General features: G+C 43.9%; 1 protein-coding gene across 1 annotated transcript in view; it reads right to left on the minus strand.

Annotated features, from left to right (window-relative positions):
• Positions 1–1,072: 1,072 nt before the first annotated feature.
• The window catches only part of LOC135517537 (supervillin-like), a 109,762-nt gene continuing 92,028 nt past the window's right edge, over positions 1,073–18,806 (minus strand). Inside the window, exons 22-36 of the mRNA XM_064941934.1 lie at positions 17,878–18,025; positions 17,459–17,604; positions 17,014–17,189; positions 15,838–15,991; positions 15,374–15,576; positions 15,104–15,186; positions 12,533–12,687; positions 11,841–11,946; positions 11,387–11,594; positions 10,803–10,936; positions 10,553–10,708; positions 8,958–9,101; positions 5,093–5,214; positions 3,096–3,251; positions 1,073–2,301 (exon numbers count right to left, since the gene is read on the minus strand). Of these exons, the coding sequence (XP_064798006.1) occupies positions 2,215–2,301; positions 3,096–3,251; positions 5,093–5,214; positions 8,958–9,101; positions 10,553–10,708; positions 10,803–10,936; positions 11,387–11,594; positions 11,841–11,946; positions 12,533–12,687; positions 15,104–15,186; positions 15,374–15,576; positions 15,838–15,991; positions 17,014–17,189; positions 17,459–17,604; positions 17,878–18,025 (2,178 nt within the window). The 3' untranslated portion in view covers positions 1,073–2,214. The remainder of the gene's footprint in view (positions 2,302–3,095; positions 3,252–5,092; positions 5,215–8,957; positions 9,102–10,552; positions 10,709–10,802; positions 10,937–11,386; positions 11,595–11,840; positions 11,947–12,532; positions 12,688–15,103; positions 15,187–15,373; positions 15,577–15,837; positions 15,992–17,013; positions 17,190–17,458; positions 17,605–17,877; positions 18,026–18,806) is intronic.

Consider the following 18,806-nt stretch of genomic DNA (forward strand, 5'->3'; position numbering starts at 1 on the left):
TTGTAGGGTTTGGGGAAAGTAAAGGAAAATATATATATTATTAAAAACAATATATTTACAAAAATATATATGGGGGATTGGAAATGATGCAGACAATTACATTGATAGACGCCACAATACAGTATTTATATGCAATATTATACCTAATCTACCGCCTCTCAAAAAAATATTTGGAGCTGATAATGACAACAAGTCTATGCGATGACATTCTAAAGCAAGGTCGAGTCTGGTCTGTATGCTTGCATGAATGACACTGCGCTTCAGAGACCACCAGTCAATGCCAAATTTCAGAGGTCCATTTTACATGAGACAATCATGATATATGTAGTCTGGAATAATAACATTTAATACAGGACCTCAAACTACAAATTGTGGGTGTACTATTCAATCAGACTGCACTTTACGCAGTGACACCAATAGTTATGTCAGCAAGCAAAAAAGCCTGCAATTTACAGCAACCTGACTTGACTCATGCAACACCCTAAAATGACCCCTATGACTCAACAGCAACCAAGAGGAGAATCTCAGTGAATCAAGGAAATTCAATTGAGAGTTTGTACCTCCTTCTCAAAACCCACCCAACGTGATGTGAGAAGTTGAGGAAAGGAAATGCAATTGAGATTCTCCCATAGTATCTTTCTGTGTTTAAGCATCATCCTCTCCACTGTAGAGGTGACAAGAACATACCTTATAAGCAGTCTTTCAGCGCACTCTGTTGGAGAAACTGTGCATCAACATACCCTAGCAACAAAATACTTAAATCAATTGATACATATGCATAAACATACACCTCTGTTTTTTATCTGAGAGAACATAACAGACTTACCAGTTTTCGGTGTCATTGAGGGTTTAGGTATTATATGGAAACTGAAAGCCAAGGGATTAAAGAAACAATGTGTATGTCCCAAATGGTACCCTATTCCCTATATAGTGCCCTACTTTTGACCATGGCCCATAGGGTTCTGTTCAAAAGCTGTGCATTATGAAGGGAATAGGGTGCTATTTGTGACATATCCATTTAGACCATTTCAGGTGATAAAGATGTAAAACAACATCCTTAGATTTAATTTCAATGTTTATTTCTCTAATATCCTTCATATCACAAAGAGATTCTTTAAAACACAGACTAATATCGTTCTATATATAAACTGTACATAAAAGCAAGGCACTATACAATGTTGAATTTATAAGATTCTGTAAATTCATGCCTGTAAAATACAACAATGCTCTTCAATCTGAGCACCTGAATGATGCAGGACAACCTAGCAATGACAACAGACACTTCAGAATGTAGTAGATACATGATTTGTTCAATACAATGGCGACATGTACAGTCTCTTGGGTAAGGAGCATTATTGTCCAACTACTTATCAACATATGACAACCTCAACATGAATAACAATACAATGTATTTCATTTCTTATCTCATAGATAATACTCAAAAGGCTTTTTATTCCTAATATGGAGTAAATATAAATTATTTATTCTAATGCACAAATGCACAAAGAACAGCTTGCAGAGAGTCTGTTTGGGGTGTGTCAAACAGAGTGGTTCTCCTGCTCGAAGACAAACTGCTGTATGGGCGATACTGTAAAAGCATGGTCACACCCACACACATACAGATATGAGCACACAAGCACACACACAGACACACGAGCACGCACACGAGCACACACACGAGCACACACACGAGCACACACACGAGCACACACACGAGCACACACACGAGCACACACACGAGCACACACACGAGCACACACACGAGCACACACACGAGCACACACACGAGCACACACACGAGCACACACACGAGCACACACACACACAGTGTGGATTTAAAAAGCCAGGTGCCGACACATTACAAACATCCACTCAACATTCACTCGCACACCTCTGAACTACCTACATTTAGAATTACAAAACAAAACTGGTAACACATACAAATACAAGAAGAAAACTATACACAAGGCTGGCACAACTCTGTTGATCCTCACTCCTTCCCCCACTGCGTCTCTCTTCCTCTTCCCTCCCTCCAACCAGGGTTGGGTTCTCAGAAGTGTGTGTTCCCAAGCCCTCTCCAGTCCGGAGATGAAGGGGTGACATGTTAAATTAAAAGAGTTCTCAGTGGCGGGCTCCTGTTACAACTGAACCACGATGCACTGACCGTCGCTTGCTGATGACGTCATCCGGTGGTCAAGCCTTCTGTCCAACGTACTAAAACAATCCTTTGGCTTTCTTCACGTTCACCTGCTTCCAACCTGGCAACACCTCATACTCATCCCTCGACATCTCCAGAGCTTTCTACAGGGGGGCCAAATACACATTGTTACCACACAATAAACACAAAATCTGTCAACCGCTATATCAACTCTTGTGAAATTCCTTATACCCATGAGTTGCAAAAAACAATATTCACAAGAAAATTCAAGGTCACAACATGGTCATTGGTCCAGTTCATCACTCCAGGAGCATCTAGTGCAGGAAATCCACACAGCTATTACATAGTGAGTTGAAACAGACCAAACCATGCAAGACAGGTTCAGAGTGAGTGTGTTGATCCAGACACAGATTGAGGAGGGAGGTGAGACAGAAAGCAACACACACAGGATTATGGGTGATGTAGTTAGTCAAAGTGAGGACGCTGTGTACATATCTGGGGCCACCTGTGCTCTCAATTCAAAGACCTTACCTTCCCATAAGCCCCTTCACCCTGGCAGAGGAAAACACATGATGAGCCAGAGAGAGAAAATGAGGACAGAAGGCGATGAAGGGATGGAGATCATATTATGTACATAAAAACAGAGACAACAAAAAGTTCAAGGAGACTGAAGGACACTTCCGTGTGATTACTGTATGGATTTCAGAAAGAAGGACTGTTTTAGACCCGTTTGCCTTGACTACCAGTGTACAATGTTCCAGTATGATCCCTTGTCACACACACTGGAGAGAGTCTCATTATTGTAGGCAAACATAGCTCAACCACAGATCGAGTAGACAAACCTCTAATAATATGGTTTGAGCCAAGGCAAACCTAGACAAAAAAGTCATAATTCACCAGGGAGCTGATGGTACCGTAGGTGTGGACGTGGCCTCACCTCAAAGTCATCGTTGTCTAGATAGATCTCCAGGCGTAGGGGGTCGACTCCCTCTGGTAGGGGCCGTGCCAGCAGGTCTGCCAGGGGGTAGGTGGTCTTACACAGCCGTGCCAACACATCCTCTACCAGCATTATCTGGTTACAAACCTCTGCCTCCTGGGACACACAAAGATGTAAATAAACGTTGTGGTCAGTACACACACTTTTGAAATCAATCCCACCCCTATCCTCAGTACCCGGAGGGTTGCCAATTCGAAACTTCAGGCTGGCCAGGAGGAAATCAGTCTGGATTAAGTCGGCAACAGGAGGAGTTGGTTGCAATATACACTGCTCAAAAAAATAAAGGGAACACTTAAACAACACAATGTAACTCCAAGTCAATCACACTTCTGTGAAATCAAACTGTCCACTTAGGAAGCAACACTGATTGACAATAAATTTCACATGCTGTTGTGGAAATGGAATAGACAACAGGTGGAAATTATAGGCAATTAGCAAGACACCCCCAATAAAGGAGTGGTTCTGCAGGTGGTGACCACAGACCACTTTTCAGTTCCTATGCTTCCTGGCTGATGTTTTGGTCACTTTGAATGCTGGCGGTGCTTTCACTCTAGTGGTAGCATGAGACTGAGTCTACAACCCACACAAGTGGCTCAGGTAGTGCAGCTCATCCAGGATGGCACATAAATGCGAGCTGTGGCAAGAAGGTTTGCTGTGTCTGTCAGCGTAGTGTCCAGAGCATGGAGGCGCTACCAGGAGACAGTCCACTACATCAGGAGACATGGAGGAGGCCGTAGGAGGGCAACAACCCAGCAGCAGGACTGCTACCTTTGCCTTTGTGCAAGGAGGAGAAGGAGGAGCACTGTCAGAGCCCTGCAAAATGACCTCCAGCAGGCCACAAATGTGCATGTGTCTGCTCAAACGGTCAGAAACAGACTTCATGAGGGTGGTATGAGGGCCCGACGTCCACAGGTGGGGGTTGTGCTTACAGCCCAACACCGTGCAGGAAGTTTGGCATTTGCCAGAGAACACCAAGATTGGCAAATTCGCCACTGGTGCCCTGTGCTCTTCACAGATGAAAGCAGGTTCACACTGAGCATGTGACAGACGTGACAGAGTCTGGAGACATCGTGGAGAACGTCCTGCTGCCAGCAACATCCTCCAGCATGACAGGTTTGGCGGTGGGTCAGTCATGGTGTGGGGTGGCATTTCTTTGGGGGGCCGCACAGCCCTCCATGTGCTAGCCAGAGGTAGTCTGACTGCCATTAGGTACCGACATGAGATCCTCAGACCCCTTGTGAGACCATATGCTGGTGCGGTTGGCCCTGGGTTCCTCCTAATACAAGACAATGTTAGACCTCATGTGGCTGGAGTGTGTCAGCAGTTCCTGCAAGAGGAAGGCATTGATGCTATGGACTGGCCCGCCCGTTCCCCAGACCTGAATACAATTGAGCACATCTGGGACATCATGTCTCGCTCCATCCACCAACGCCACGTTGCACCACAGCCTGTCCTGGAGTTGGTGGATGCTTTAGTCCAGGTCTGGGAGGAGATCCCTCAAGAGACCATCCGCCACCTCATCAGGAGCATGCCCAGGCGTTGTAGGGAGGTCATACAGGCACGTGGAGGCCACACACACTACTGAGCCTCATGTTGACTTGTTTTAAGGACATTACATCAAAGTTGGATCAGCCTGTAGTGGGGTTTTCCACTTTAATTTTGAGTGTGACTCCAAATCCAGACCTCCATGGGTTGATACATTTGATTTCCATTGATCATTTTTGTGTGATTTTGTTGTCAGCACATTCAACTATGTAAAGAAAAAAGTATTTAATAAGAATATTTCATTCATTCAGATCTAGGATGTGTTATTTTAGTGTTCCCTTTATTTTTTTGAGCAGTGTAGATCTAATGGATATTTAGGTGGGCGATAGGGATGTGTTTGGTGTAATGGGTATGGGATGGGATGGGAAACAGGTGATGGATAGATGACCCACCCTCTCAGTGATCTCAGCTATGTCCTCTCTGTGTTCCCAGCATGGAAACATGTTGGTGAAGGTTAGAGGTTCAAGTCCTGCATGGATCAGATACGCCTTGGGTGGCTTCTTCTCATTCTTCTCTGTGGGGGGAGGCAACATTTTTTATGTTTAGTATAAATCAAACAGTTCCACATTCCCGCTCTCTTTTGATGATACAGTGCCTTGCGAAAGTATTCGGCCCCCTTGAACTTTGCGAACTTTTGCCACATTTCAGGCTTCAAACATAAAGATATAAAACTGTATTTTTTTGTGAAGAATCAACAACAAGTGGGACACAATCATGAAGTGGAACGACATTTATTGGATATTTCAAACTTTTTTAACAAATCAAAAACTGAAAAATTGGGCGTGCAAAATTATTCAGCCCCCTTAAGTTAATACTTTGTAGCGCCACCTTTTGCTGCGATTACAGCTGTAAGTTGCTTGGGGTATGTCTTTATCAGTTTTGCACATCGAGAGACTGACATTTTTTCCCATTTCCCAAGACCATGCCCCTGTCATCACACACATTGTTAACACCTCCTACCGGCAGGGGACTGTTCCTTCTTCCTGGAAGACTGCCAATTTGTGTCCCATACCTAAAGTGTCAAACCCATATACAATGAGATGAGTGAGTGTCTGGAGGCCCATCTCTAACTTCATGCATTGGAAAAATCCAGAAGAGCTTCATCATGAAAACACTCATGCCAACAGTCCTCTCTGAGTCCACGAACCAGTCTGCCTACCGCCCAAAGCCAAGCATTACTATTGCCTTTTGAAATCCAAACACTCCTGCCTGACATCTTCAGCCTCCAGAAAACCAAACAAGGGTGAGGGTGTTACTGTTTGTCCAAAGCCTTTGATAGAGTAGATTACGCAAAGCTCCTGACATTGAACTGTCCAGGTTACTAGTCTGGCTCCACAGCTACACCACCGGAAGAAGGCAGAGGGTGATGGCGAAAGGCACTTTCAGCCCTTGATCAGAGGTGGCCTCGGGTGGACATATGAAGGAGAAACCGATATGGTGAGACCATGGCCCCTTGTGGCACACCAGAAACGCTGTCTTCAGTGACACTCTGGACACTGGGTATGCAGAATGTAGGGCTTTCCCGAGCCACACCACTAATCAACATCCAGGAGAACACATCCATGGGCTTGGAGGCAAACCAGCTGGACGTGTGGGACACAGCCAACAACATGCTCTTAAATGGGGAAAGGTCTGGAAATCCGGATATGATTTTTAAGAGACAACCTTCACCACTCATCCTAGGGGGACAGGAAGTACCAGTGGTAACAACGTCCAAGTATCTTGGTTTTCATCCAGACTCTAACCTCAGCGGTGAGACACATGTGGAGCAGTCAGTGAGGAAGGCCTCAAAACGCCTGCACTTTTCGACTGTTCTTGCCAGAAATGGCCTACCCACTGAAGATCTGGTCACATTTTACACTACACTGGTCAGGCCTTGTCTGGAATACGGTGGAGTTTTAGTTGGACGCAACAAAAAAGCAGCAGGCCCAACTTGACAGGGTGCAGAGGAGGGCCCTGTGGATCATCTCCAGAGGTGGAGTAGTCTAACCACAGCTCCCGTCACTGCAGAGCAGGCTGCAGTGCACCTGGTGAAGGAAATGTCTTGAACACCCTCTGCATGACCTGCTCCCTCAAAAAAGAGGCAACTACACGACCAGGCTTCTGAAAACAACCCACAAACTGTCCTGTATTAGTGCACTTGCCTGAAAAACAACGCTCTAACCACTATTGTCAGACTGTACAACAACTCGAGTTCATAAATGTTTTCCCACATTTCGACATTTGTTTCCACCATGAAAAAATGTCCTGTAATGTTTTAAGTAGTATTCGTATTCTATTTATGCCGTGTAATATGTATTTGAAGTGATTGCTTAGCAATTTTTTTATTATGTAAATTCTGCATTTCTTCAGTTTTATCTGTGAGCAAGATTCATTAAACTCAAACTCAACTAAGTCAATAGCAACACTTTATATCTTATAAGGGTTTATTTTGTTTGGTTTTCTTTTTTGATATTTTGAGTGGTATTGTTAACAAACACGCCCCCATAAAGAAAATGAGAACTGAAAAACAGGTTCAGCCCCTGGTTCGACCTTGATCTTGCATAGTTAGTCCACCTCAAGAATTGCATTTGGCGAAAGGCTCGGCACACGCATACTCAGGCTGACTGGCTCTCGTTAAGGCAAATGAGAAATAAGTTCCCTCAGGCTATCCAGAAGGCCAAAGTTAGTTACTTGAAGGGGTGCGGCAGGGGGGGACGGTGGCCAAAGTTAGTTACTTTAAGGAGAAGATCTCTCCCTGTGGGTCTAACAGCAAGTAGTTATAGAAAATGGTTAATAAAGGAGAATAAAGGTCCTAAATGATGTCACCATTGCCCTTGATTCTCAGCAATGTTTTGCTGCTATTTTTATTTTCTTGGCCAAAGCTTTTGATACGGTAGAACATTCCATTCTTGTGGGCTGGCTAAGGAATATTGGTGTCTCTGAGGAGTCTCTGGCCTGGTAACTCCTCTCTCAAAGAGGGCAGTGTATAAAATAAGAACATCGGCTGCCTTAGCCACTGCCTGTCACCAAGGGAGTACCCAAAGGCTCGATCCTAGGTCCCATGCTCTTCTCCATTTACATCAACAACATAGCTCAGGCAGTAGGAAGCTCTCTCATCCATTTATATGCAGATGAGAGAGTCATACTCAGCTGGCCCCTCCCCGGATTTTGTGTAAATCGCTCTACAACAAAGCTTTCTTAGTGCCCAACAAGCTTTCTCTACCCTTAACCTTGTTCTGAACACCTACAAAACAAAGGTCATGTGGTTTGGTAAGAAGAATGCCCCTCTCCCCACAGGTGTGATTACTACCTCTGAGTGTTTAGAGCTTGAGGTACAAGTACTACAAGTAGTATGGCTAGATGGTACACTGTCCTTCTCTCAGCACATATCAAAGCTGCTGGCTAAAGTTAAATCTAGACTTGGTTCCTCTATCGTAATCGCTCCACTTCCACCCCAGCTGACAAACTAACCCTGATTCAGATGACCATCCTACCCATGCTAGATTATGGAGATATCGTTTATAGATCGGCAGGTAAGGGTGCTCTCGAGCGGCTAGATGTGCTGTACCATTCGGCCATCAGATTTGCCACCAATGCTCCTTATAGGACACATCACTGCACTCTATAGTCCTATGTAATCTGGTCATCTCTACATACCTGTCGCAAGACCCACTGGTTGGTGCTTATTTATAAAACCCACTCCCCCCTATATGAGATATATACTACAGCCCTCAACCTCCACATGAAACACCCATTCTGCCAGTCACATTGTGTTAAAGGTTTTTGACATTGTGTTAAAGTGCACTCATCCCGGGGTCGCTCGTCTTTTCAGTTCGCTGCAGCTAGCGACTGGAATGAACTGCAACAAAATACTCAAACTGGACAGTTTAATCTCTTCATTCAAAGACTCAGTCATGGACACTCTTACTGACAGTTGTTGCTGCTTTGCGTGATATATTGTTGTCTCTACCTTCTTGCCCTTTGTGCTGTTGTCTGTGCCCAATAATGTTTGTACCATGTTTTGTACTGCTACCATGTTGTGTTGCTGCCATGTTGTTATCATGTTGTGTTGCTATCATGCTGTGTTGTGTGTTGTTGCCTTGCTATGTTGTCGTCTTAGGTCTCTCTTTATGTAGTGTTTTCTCTTGTCGTGATGTGTGTTATGTCCTATATTTAGGTTATTATTTTTATTTTTTTGTAAATAAGAATTTGTTCTTAACTGACTTGCTTAGTTAAATAAAGGTTAAATATAAAAATAAAATAGTGTTCAAGTACCTGTGCAGTACTGCAGCACCGTCTCCATGGCACACTTCCTGTCTGCGTCCCAGCGGATTCGGGCAGAGCCAGGACTCTCGCTGTCCTGGGGCCACCAGCCTTGCCACAGGTAGACCTCGTGGAGGTTGTCGACCAGGAAGAGGGCTACAGGAAGATGAACAGGAAGTGATGTCATGATAGACATACACAATGAGAGCTCAAATCTATGTGACATGTTGTAGTGTTGTCTTTAGCCATGTTGTAAGATTTGTTAGTGTATGTGTATTAGGGTTGGGCAGTATTGCGATTTTCAGACCATTATACCGTGTCTGTACTACACTGGGGTATACGGTATTACTGAATGTGCACACAAGGGGCGCTATTTAAAAAAGGTAATAATAATAAGTACATTAAAAGAATTAGGCCGGTTGGACTGCCAAATTCTCTAAAACGACATTGGAGGCTGATTGGTGTAGAAAAAAGTACATTAAATGCTCTGGCAACAGCTCTGGTGGACATTCCTGCAGTCAGCATGCCACTTGCACCCTCCCTCAAAACATCTGTGGTATTGTGTTGTGTGACAAAACTGCATTTATTGTCCCCAGCACAAGGTTCATCTGTGAAATGATCATGCTGTTTAATCAGTTTCTTGATATGTCACACATATCTTGGCAAAGGAGAAATGCTAACTAAGAGGAATATTAACACATTTGTGCACAAAATTATTTGAGCATAATAAGCTTTCTGTGCGAATAAAACATTACTGGTATTTTTTTATTTCAGCTCATGAAACCAACACTTTACATGTTGTGTTTACATTTATGTTCAGTGTAGGTTCTCTCCTTTTGCTGCAAATCAACCTGCAATAGCCACGGTAGCTAGTGTATCTCTATGGAGTTATATTATTGGGGTCATCACTATAGGACTAGCTTTCTGTTAAGATTAGGTCTCCATGAAATATACTGTCATTTCTAGAACTAGATATATCTCAAAAATATACTAAATCATTTCCATTAACTGCAGTTTTGCAGAAAAGTGCACAGCAATTGCAAGCTGTACATACATACATACATAGCGGCATGCATGCATGCATGCATACATGCATACAGTATATATATATAAATAAAATGTTTGGGGGGGGGGGGGGGGTTGAGTATAAGCAACTGCTTAAACTGTAATTTGAAGTATGACTATATGAAATCTAAAACGTATCAAATTATATCCAGCATCATGCATTTGGTTTGCTAACTTGCTAGCTAATTGGCTAGATGTCAAGCAGTAACCAAGCTTCTTTGTTACAGAAGAGACAATCGATCCCACTTGGATAACAATCCCTGTTTTTGTGTGTTTTTTAGCACAAAACAATATAGGCAACAGGGATCTTGATCCAGGAAGGGATTGAATGTCTCTGCTGTAACCAATACGTTTGGTTGGCTAGCAAGTTAGCAAACAAAATGCATAGCTGGAGCACTGAGCTGGATATAATTACATTTGACACCTTAGATCTTAAAAACATTTATGGTATTGAAAATCATACCATCGGTATTTCGAAATATGACGTTATACCATACACCGAAGCCTAGGTTGTATGTGTGTGTGTATATCCTGTACAGTACCTGGTTGAGAGGCAGTGTAGAGGTCCTCCTGTAGGAAGGGCAGTGAGTTGACCTCCTCTGTTATTCTGGCTGGGTAGAAGAACTCCATTGCAACAAACTCTCCAGACGTACTGCTCAGCTGGTAGAGACGAGGGGTGAAGTTGAACTTCCCTGGATCTGTGGATCAAAGGTTGAAGGTCATCACATCAACCAACCAGGAGGATCGTGGACTACCAGAAATAGACCCTTAATTAAAGAAAAGGACTCTAACCTTGGAGCATGCAGTCGTAGGCCTTCCTATCTCTCCTTCCCAGAGCTTCCCAGAATCCCGTAGGCTCCGCCCCCTCGTCACACTCATGGATGGTCACCTTACTGCTGCTGTGGAGCCCTGCCTCCAACGGACACCTGCATAAAAACAACTGGCTAAACACCTGTGGAACGGAACCTTCGACTACACCAACTGTGACATCAATCCCGTTGACCTTGGAGCATTCATTCCCAGGTGCTGTATGGCTCACACACTCATGGCATGCATGCGCGCACACTGTTAAACGACTTATGGCCTGACCCTGTCTTATTGAACACAGTTATACTAATGAGATCAATTTATTCAATTGGATTGGAGACCAACATTATTTAGACTTCAAACAAATCATATCAGCGAGTGCTCAACATCAGTCTTCATGATGAGCCCTTTGACCTCTCACAGTGGCTCGGTAGGCCATTACCCTAAATTACCCTAACCCCAACTGGACAATAATAGTGTCAGGGAGAATGAATGTGCCATCTTCTGCCTGCCATGTCAGATTACTAGGAAAGAAATCATTGTAAAGTGTTGTGAATGTTGGGACTCACTGTTCTTTGATCTTGTCGGCGGCAGTGCACCCCACGTTGCGGGTGTGGAGCTGGGCCTTGCAGCCGTGCCACACGTACATGGTTGCTTTAGAGACGCTGAGAAGCACCATAGAGGTCCGAGAGCGCAGACTGCTGCAGTGGCATGCTACCTCCAGCAGGTGGCCCTCCACTGGGACCTCCCCCCGCACACAGTACAACCGCCAGTCATCTGATGTGGGAGAGGAGTTAGAGGTGAGAAAGATGATGCCCTGGGATTGTAATAACCTATACCTCTCTATAAAAGTGTAATTACATAGCAGTTTCTATGTAACGAAACATTGTTACTACAGTTAATACTATGCAGTTAGGTACGTTATAGGGGCAACTTAAGGTAAAGTGTTGCCAAATATAACAAACACGAACATACACACAACGTACAGACACATGAGAGGGAAAGGTGTGGATGGTAACTTACTCTGTGAGTTCTCTTCCTCCTCTTCTCTCTTCCCTGCATGGACCACCATCCCTCCATTAAAACACTGAAGGAAACATGGAGGCTCCTTCCCCTGCTGCACCTGGACCTGTAAGAGCAGAGGAGAGAGTGGTTACATACACACACGGACAAGGAGGCAGGCGCACACACATGCACCGATGACTGTATATATATGAATGGACATCGATGACGGGACACCATGCATTCCTATGTGAAGACTCAACAGCGCATTGAAGCCAAATGGTTGTTAAGATCGCGTGCGTCTCATGGAGACATAACATGAAAAGTTTGAGCTACTCCAGGAAGTAACATTGTAGGCTAGATTAGTGCCGCCCCTTCTCATTGAGTAATTAAAGTTGAAGGCCGACCGGGGTACTGCAGGCTGCCATTAGTAACTAAATTGTCCTTATAACTTCTTCTGAATGCATTTTTTATCATTATTCTTTATAAATCGGTTCAATGACATACATCTGGGGTAATAGAAGCAATTATCGGTACCATGATTTTCTTTAAAAAAGATTGACATTTTTACATGAACTATAATGGGGATCCTGTTTTCTGCTAACAATTCCTGCAGTACAGCCTTTTACTTCAATGAGAGGGGGCAGTCATTTTCCCCTGGCGCGCCCGCCCGCCCACACACACACACACACACACACACACACACACACTACCTGTGCTCCTCTCTCCTCGTCCAGTTCAACAGTCATTAGCGCTGACGTCCCCTTTTCACTGACGGTAGAATTCCGGCCCTGCCAGAAGAAATAGGAACACTTCTCCTTCCCAGCTCCTGCGCTCCTCACCGCATCCGGATTCTGCCTCTTCCCAACTAGGATCAACAGACAGAGACATGGATTCACAAACAACTCGAATGAGCAACTATAAATAGTTGTGACATACTGTTATGAGACTCGAAATTGAGCTCAGGTGCATCCTGTTTCCATTGACCATCCTTGAGATGTTTCTACAACTTGATTGTAGTCCACCTGTGGTAAAGTCAATTGATTGGACATGATTTGGAAAGGCACACACCTGTCTATATACCCACAGTTGATCGTGCATGTCAGAGCAAAAACCAAGCCATGAGGTCGAAGGAATTGTCCATAGAGCTCCAAGACAGGATTGTGTCGAGGCACAGATCTGGGGAAGGGTACCAAAAAAACGTTTTGCAGCATTGAAGATTCCCATGAACACAGTGGCCTCCATCATTCTTAAATGGAAGAAGTTTGGAACCAACAAGACTCTTCCTAGAGCTGGCCAAACTGAGCAATCAGGGGAGAAGGGCCTTGGGAGGTGACCAAGAACCTGATGGTCACTCTGACAGAGATCCAGAGTTACTCTGTGGAATGGTTGTCCTTCTGGAAGGTTCTCCCATCAGGCCCTTATGGTAGAGTGGCCAGACGGAAGCCACTCCTCAGTAAAAGCCACATGACAGCCCGCTTGGAGTTTGCCAAAAGGCACTTAAAGGACTCTCAGACCATGAGAAACAAGATTCTCTGGTCAGATGAAAACAAGATTGAACACTTCGGCCTGAATGCCAAGAGTCACGACTGGAGGAGACCTGACACCATCCCGACGGTGAAACATAACCAAGAAAAACATAGGCTGTAATCACTGCTTCAAAAAAGTACTGAGTAAAGGGTCAGAATACTTATGTAAAAATAATATTTCCACTTTATATTTTTAATACATTTGCAAAAAAATTCTCCAGGTGATTGCCACAGGAAAGGATGACCCAGAGTTACCTCTGCTGCAGAGGATTGGTTCATTAGAGTTACCAGCCTCAGGAATTACAGCCCAAATAAATGCTTCACAGAGTTCAAGTAACAGACATCAACTGTTCAGTGGAGACTGCGTGAATCAGGCCTTCATGGACAAATTGCTGCAATAAAACCACTACTAAAGGACACCAATAAGATGAAGAGATTTGCTTGGGCTAAGAAACACGAGCAATGGACATTAGACTGTTGGAAATCTGTCCTTTGGTCCGATGAGTCCAAATTTGAGATTTTTGATTCCAACCGCTGTGTCTTTGTGAGACGCAGAGTAGGTGAACAGATAATCTCCGCATGCATGGTTCCCACCATGAAGCATGGAAGAGGAGGTGGATGGTGCTATGCTGTGACACTGTCTGTGATTTATTTTGAATTCAAGGCACACTTAACCAGTAAGGCTACCACAGCATTCTGCAGCGATACACCATCCCATTTGTTTTGCGCTTAGTGGACTATCATTTGTTTTTCAACAGGATAATGAACCAACACACCTCCAGGCTGTGTAAGGGCTATTTGACCAAGAAGGAGAGTGATGGAGTACTGCATCAGATGACCTGGCCTCCACAATCACCCGACCTCAACCCAATTGAGACAGTTTGGGATGAGTTGGAAAAGCATTCCAGAAGAAGCTGGATGAGAGAATGCCAAGAGTGTGCCACGCTGTCATCAAGGAAAAGGGTGGCAATCTTGAAGAACCTAAAATATATTAGAAAATAGTAAAAATAAAGAAAAACCCTGGAATGAGTAGGTGTGTCCAAACTTTTGACTGGAACGGTATATTTAAAAAATATATATATTATTATTTTTCTGAATAGCACCCGTTGTGCACATTCGGTGTATCTGTCAAATCATCCACACGACAATGGTACATCAGTGTGCCTGTATCTGTGTACTATGAAAGATGATACTCTATTACTGTAATCGGCTGGCATGTTTAGCAGCCCATACATTGACAGGTCCTATGGTCTCTCTCTCCCTCTCTCTGTGCGGAAGAGAACTAGCCGCACTACTGCTAACCAATAAAACTAATCACAGCCAGCGCCCCTTTCGAACTGTCTTTCCACTCGTAGTGATATGAATTACTGTTTGGTTGCACTGGGCTGGCCCTGCCATGAGTTTATGTGATGGTTAATTATTACCCTAACATAGAAAGAGGTGGGGGGGGTGACGGGGGACAATCTTTATATGGTCTTTACATGGAGAAGAAAAGTGTATAAATCAAGGAGGATATGTTCAAGCTCACGCAAAGGTCAGTTGTGCTCAGTCTAAGAGAGGAACACAGGGTGTCTTTCCGTTAAATAACCGAGGTAAAATCCAGATTTCAAACTCCTGCACTGGTTTCGGGTGTGTCATCAGCGACAGTAGCAAAAGAGAGACAAAAAAATGAACAAATAAAAAGAGAGCAAGAGAAAGAGAACTTTGTGGTGTGTGATGGTGTAGAGATGTGGGCAACGGTGGCTCGATACTAACCTGCTGTGCTCACCATGTACTTCCATTTCACCACATAGGTGTCTCCCTCATGGAACTGTCCAATGCTCTGCTTGGGCAGCCGGCTGTAGGATATGAGATATACTTTTTCAATTGTCCTTTAACCCAACCGCACAGCGTCACACACATAGTACGCATCCCAAATGGCTCCCTATTCCTTATACAGTACCCTATGGGCCCTGCTCAGAACTTACATGTAGCGCATTATGTAGGGAATATGGTGCCATTTGCTACGCAGCCATACACACCCACCTGTAGTCAAACTCTAGTATGTGCCAGATGTCCACAGCGGTGGTGCTGATCTCAAAGTGCCTGCGGTCATCCCCCGCCACCGGGCCATAGCCCCGGCCCAGGTCCACCCCATCCAACACCGTACGAACCGGGGTCTGGAGCAGTGGCAGCATCAGGGAGACATCATAGGCCCGCATCATGTTCTGTTCCGGGCTCTGCTGCTCCTGGGGGAAAGCAACAAAAAGGGTTTAGGAAGAGAAGGGTGAGTAGGGAGGTTAAGATGCGTGTGATGGTTGTTGTGAGGGAGGAGAGGTGGAAATGGGCGATGGGTTGTTGGAACAGAATTAGGTTTTGTTGTCTTGTCTTATTTTGTATGATTTGGCCAGTATGGCTTACTTACTAATAAGGAACACTTGAGAAGCTACAGGACAAAGGGTTGTAGGAGGTGAACAAAATAAAATATGTTAAACTATTTGGAGCTGTACCTTGTTGTTTTCGTTGAGGTGCTCATGGCCGTTCTTGATGGTACCTTTCTTCTTGGAGTCTGTCCAGTCCAGGAACTTCTCCTTGAACAGGGTGGTCTCGTTGTGTTGCGTCAACCTTCCAAACATAGCCCAGTCTGGACGGCCCTGGCCTTTCCTGCACTCGACAGAGGGAGATAGAGGACAGGTGGAAAGGTATGAGTTGAAATGGGAGAGGAGAGGTAAAAGAGTTGGAATGGGAGAGGTAGAGGTGGAGAGGACAGAGGCTATTTGTAGCTTTTAATTTGCCATTTTATTTAAAGGTCCAATGCAGAAGTTTTATATCAATATCATTTCTGTAAAATATTTCTATTTAAATGGCAAAAAAAATGTAAGCAAAAAACTATTTCTCAAGCAATAATTTTGCTAGGACTTTCAGAGTGGTCTGAGTGGGGAGGGGAAAACTAGCTGTTATTAGCAGAAAGGAACTCTTTCTTATTGGTCTATTAACCAATTTACCTCATGATGATGTCACTACGGAGAGCCAAAACACCCACACATTCAAACCTGCTGATTAGAAGGTCCTGTGTAGATTGTATTTTCAACCAGCAACTATCAGGAAATAACACTGACAAAATGTTTTCACAGTTTTACAGTGTTAGTTTTCACAGCTGTTGTACAATATGAAATAAAACACAGGAAACAAATATTTTAACCTTTATTTTTCCAGGCATATAAGTTAAGAACTATTTCATATTTCAAATGACAACCTGGCAAGTGCGATTAAAGAAGTCTACCAACTTGTCCATGGGCATAGAGGCAGAGACAGGTTGTTTCGTGCAGAGTGGCACGATGACACTCCTGCCCATTTATAGGAGTCTCCCCTAGCCTCTTAGCTGTTTACACATAGTGAATACTTGGCTATGGTACCTATTGGAGGGGGGGGGCATGTTGTACAACCTGTACTCACCTGGGTGGTTTTAAGAAGGCAGCTCAAAGTTTTTTGTAAATGCAAATTAACTGAAAGTGGTGGACTTTAAAAGAGAAATGTTTTCATGGTAATTATTATACTTTGTGTGTTCCATGTTTGTGTGGGAGACAGAATATGAGTGGATATAAAGCCTGGTATGAGTGTCTGAAACATACCTGAGTATAAGTGTCTGTGAGCCATACCTGGGTATGAGTGTCTGTGAGCCATACCTGGGTATGAGTGAGTTGCACTCTCCAGGGTCCAGGGGGTTAATGTCACAGTTTGTGTAGTCGAAGGTTCCGTTCCACAGGTGTTTAGCCAGCTGGAAGGCAACTTTTCTCTGGGCCAGAGTCACCTCCTTACCGTGCCACACGTACACCTCACTGCCAAAGTCAAACACCAACACCTATAGGAGAGCAGAGCAGAGAGGCGGCAATCAGTACCAGCACAATGCTATTATGCACTTCAGCACAAAAGTGAGGAACTGTAGCAGGTCAGGTCAGAGGAGTGAACCTGTCAGTGTCAAACAATTCCTATTAAGGAGTTACAGCAGTGTCTGGTCAGCCGGGTTAATCTCTCTCTCTCTCTCTCGGTCTTAACTTGATTGGGATCCAGTCAGAATGGAAATCTAAATCCTGCCCAAACAATGTCAGTAGAAGTAATGTCTGACCTGACCTGTTTGGGGCTGAGCAGCGTGCATCGGGGAACCTTCCCCCAGAAGTCGTCATCGGGGACCAGTTTGTCGTCCACTAGGCGGTAGATGCAATTGGTTTCTATGATGGCGCTCTCATACAGCTCATCCTCGTCTGGTGTCCCTGCGGCTACAGGCAGGACACAGGAAGTTAGAAAAACTGTCACAAAATTTCATAAAACTATCAATGTTAGAAACTGATGATACCGGGAAAACAGGGAAGCCTTTCTGGGTAGCACTTCAGTTGGAAGGGCACCTACATAAGGACTTCATAACACATTCATAACCCATACATATCACATTCATAAGAAGTTGCTACTAATTTGGGATTGCTACTACATTACAAGACAAAAAAAGGGGCGTCCCCAAACTGATTTAAATATGAACAGTCAGTTAGCCTTACACTGGTAGCTGATCTGTCCACCCAGAATCTTCCAGAACTCCTTGGCAGCGTAGCTGTGTGTGTTGATACCCTCCTCGATCAGCTCTACATAATTGGCACGGCAACCCAGGTCTCTCTTGGTCTGGATGAACTGGGCCAGCTCAGCAACCTGAGAAAGAAAGACACAGACAATAAGAAAACAGTTCATTCTAGGACTAAAATAAGTAATTCACCACTGATGATTTGATGTTTCATTGTTCGACAATTAGATATTTAGCTATTGGTAAATAGATATGTTCTTAAAAAGCATATCCTGAGATGGGCCTCCTATGCAAGTGTTTTGAACAAACCCTCATTGGGTTTTGCAGGTTGACAAAGTGCAGTCAACTTTGTTCTCAGGGCTGAAAGAATCTGTTTGGTTTAGGGCAGAACAAATGTGATTGGTTTCTAAAAGGTCAACGGGCGAAGTTTAGCAGATGCACAACTTTTAAAAACATGGTAAAGGTTTGAACTGAGAATCTTGTAAATAAAACTAGTTGTAACGTTTTTCTAAATGTTACTAGCTCCTAACAATGCAGTAAAATAAAAAAAATTAATAAAAAAAATACAACAAATCAAGAAGTCTCGGAATGCAATTAACAACCCAAATAGCACTAACAGTAATCCAAATTCAATCTCTACATATATACACTGGATGAATTTACACAACATATACTAAGATTGATATGTACAGCAGTAGATATTAGAGTGGGCTATGTCAAGAATCCAGTATATAAATACATATATGGTGTGTACAAACAGTAACTAAAATGCAATGTACAGTAGTAGAAATATTAGAATGAGCCATGTCGAGAATACAGTATTTACTGTACATACACAGTGCAAAATGGATAGCATTGCAGGAAATTAGCTTCCTAACCCAAGTCACCTGCTCGTCGAAAGTCTCCTTC

Source organism: Oncorhynchus masou, chromosome 28 (assembly GCF_036934945.1).
Source record: "Oncorhynchus masou masou isolate Uvic2021 chromosome 28, UVic_Omas_1.1, whole genome shotgun sequence".
NCBI classification, from domain to species: Eukaryota; Metazoa; Chordata; class Actinopteri; order Salmoniformes; family Salmonidae; genus Oncorhynchus; species Oncorhynchus masou.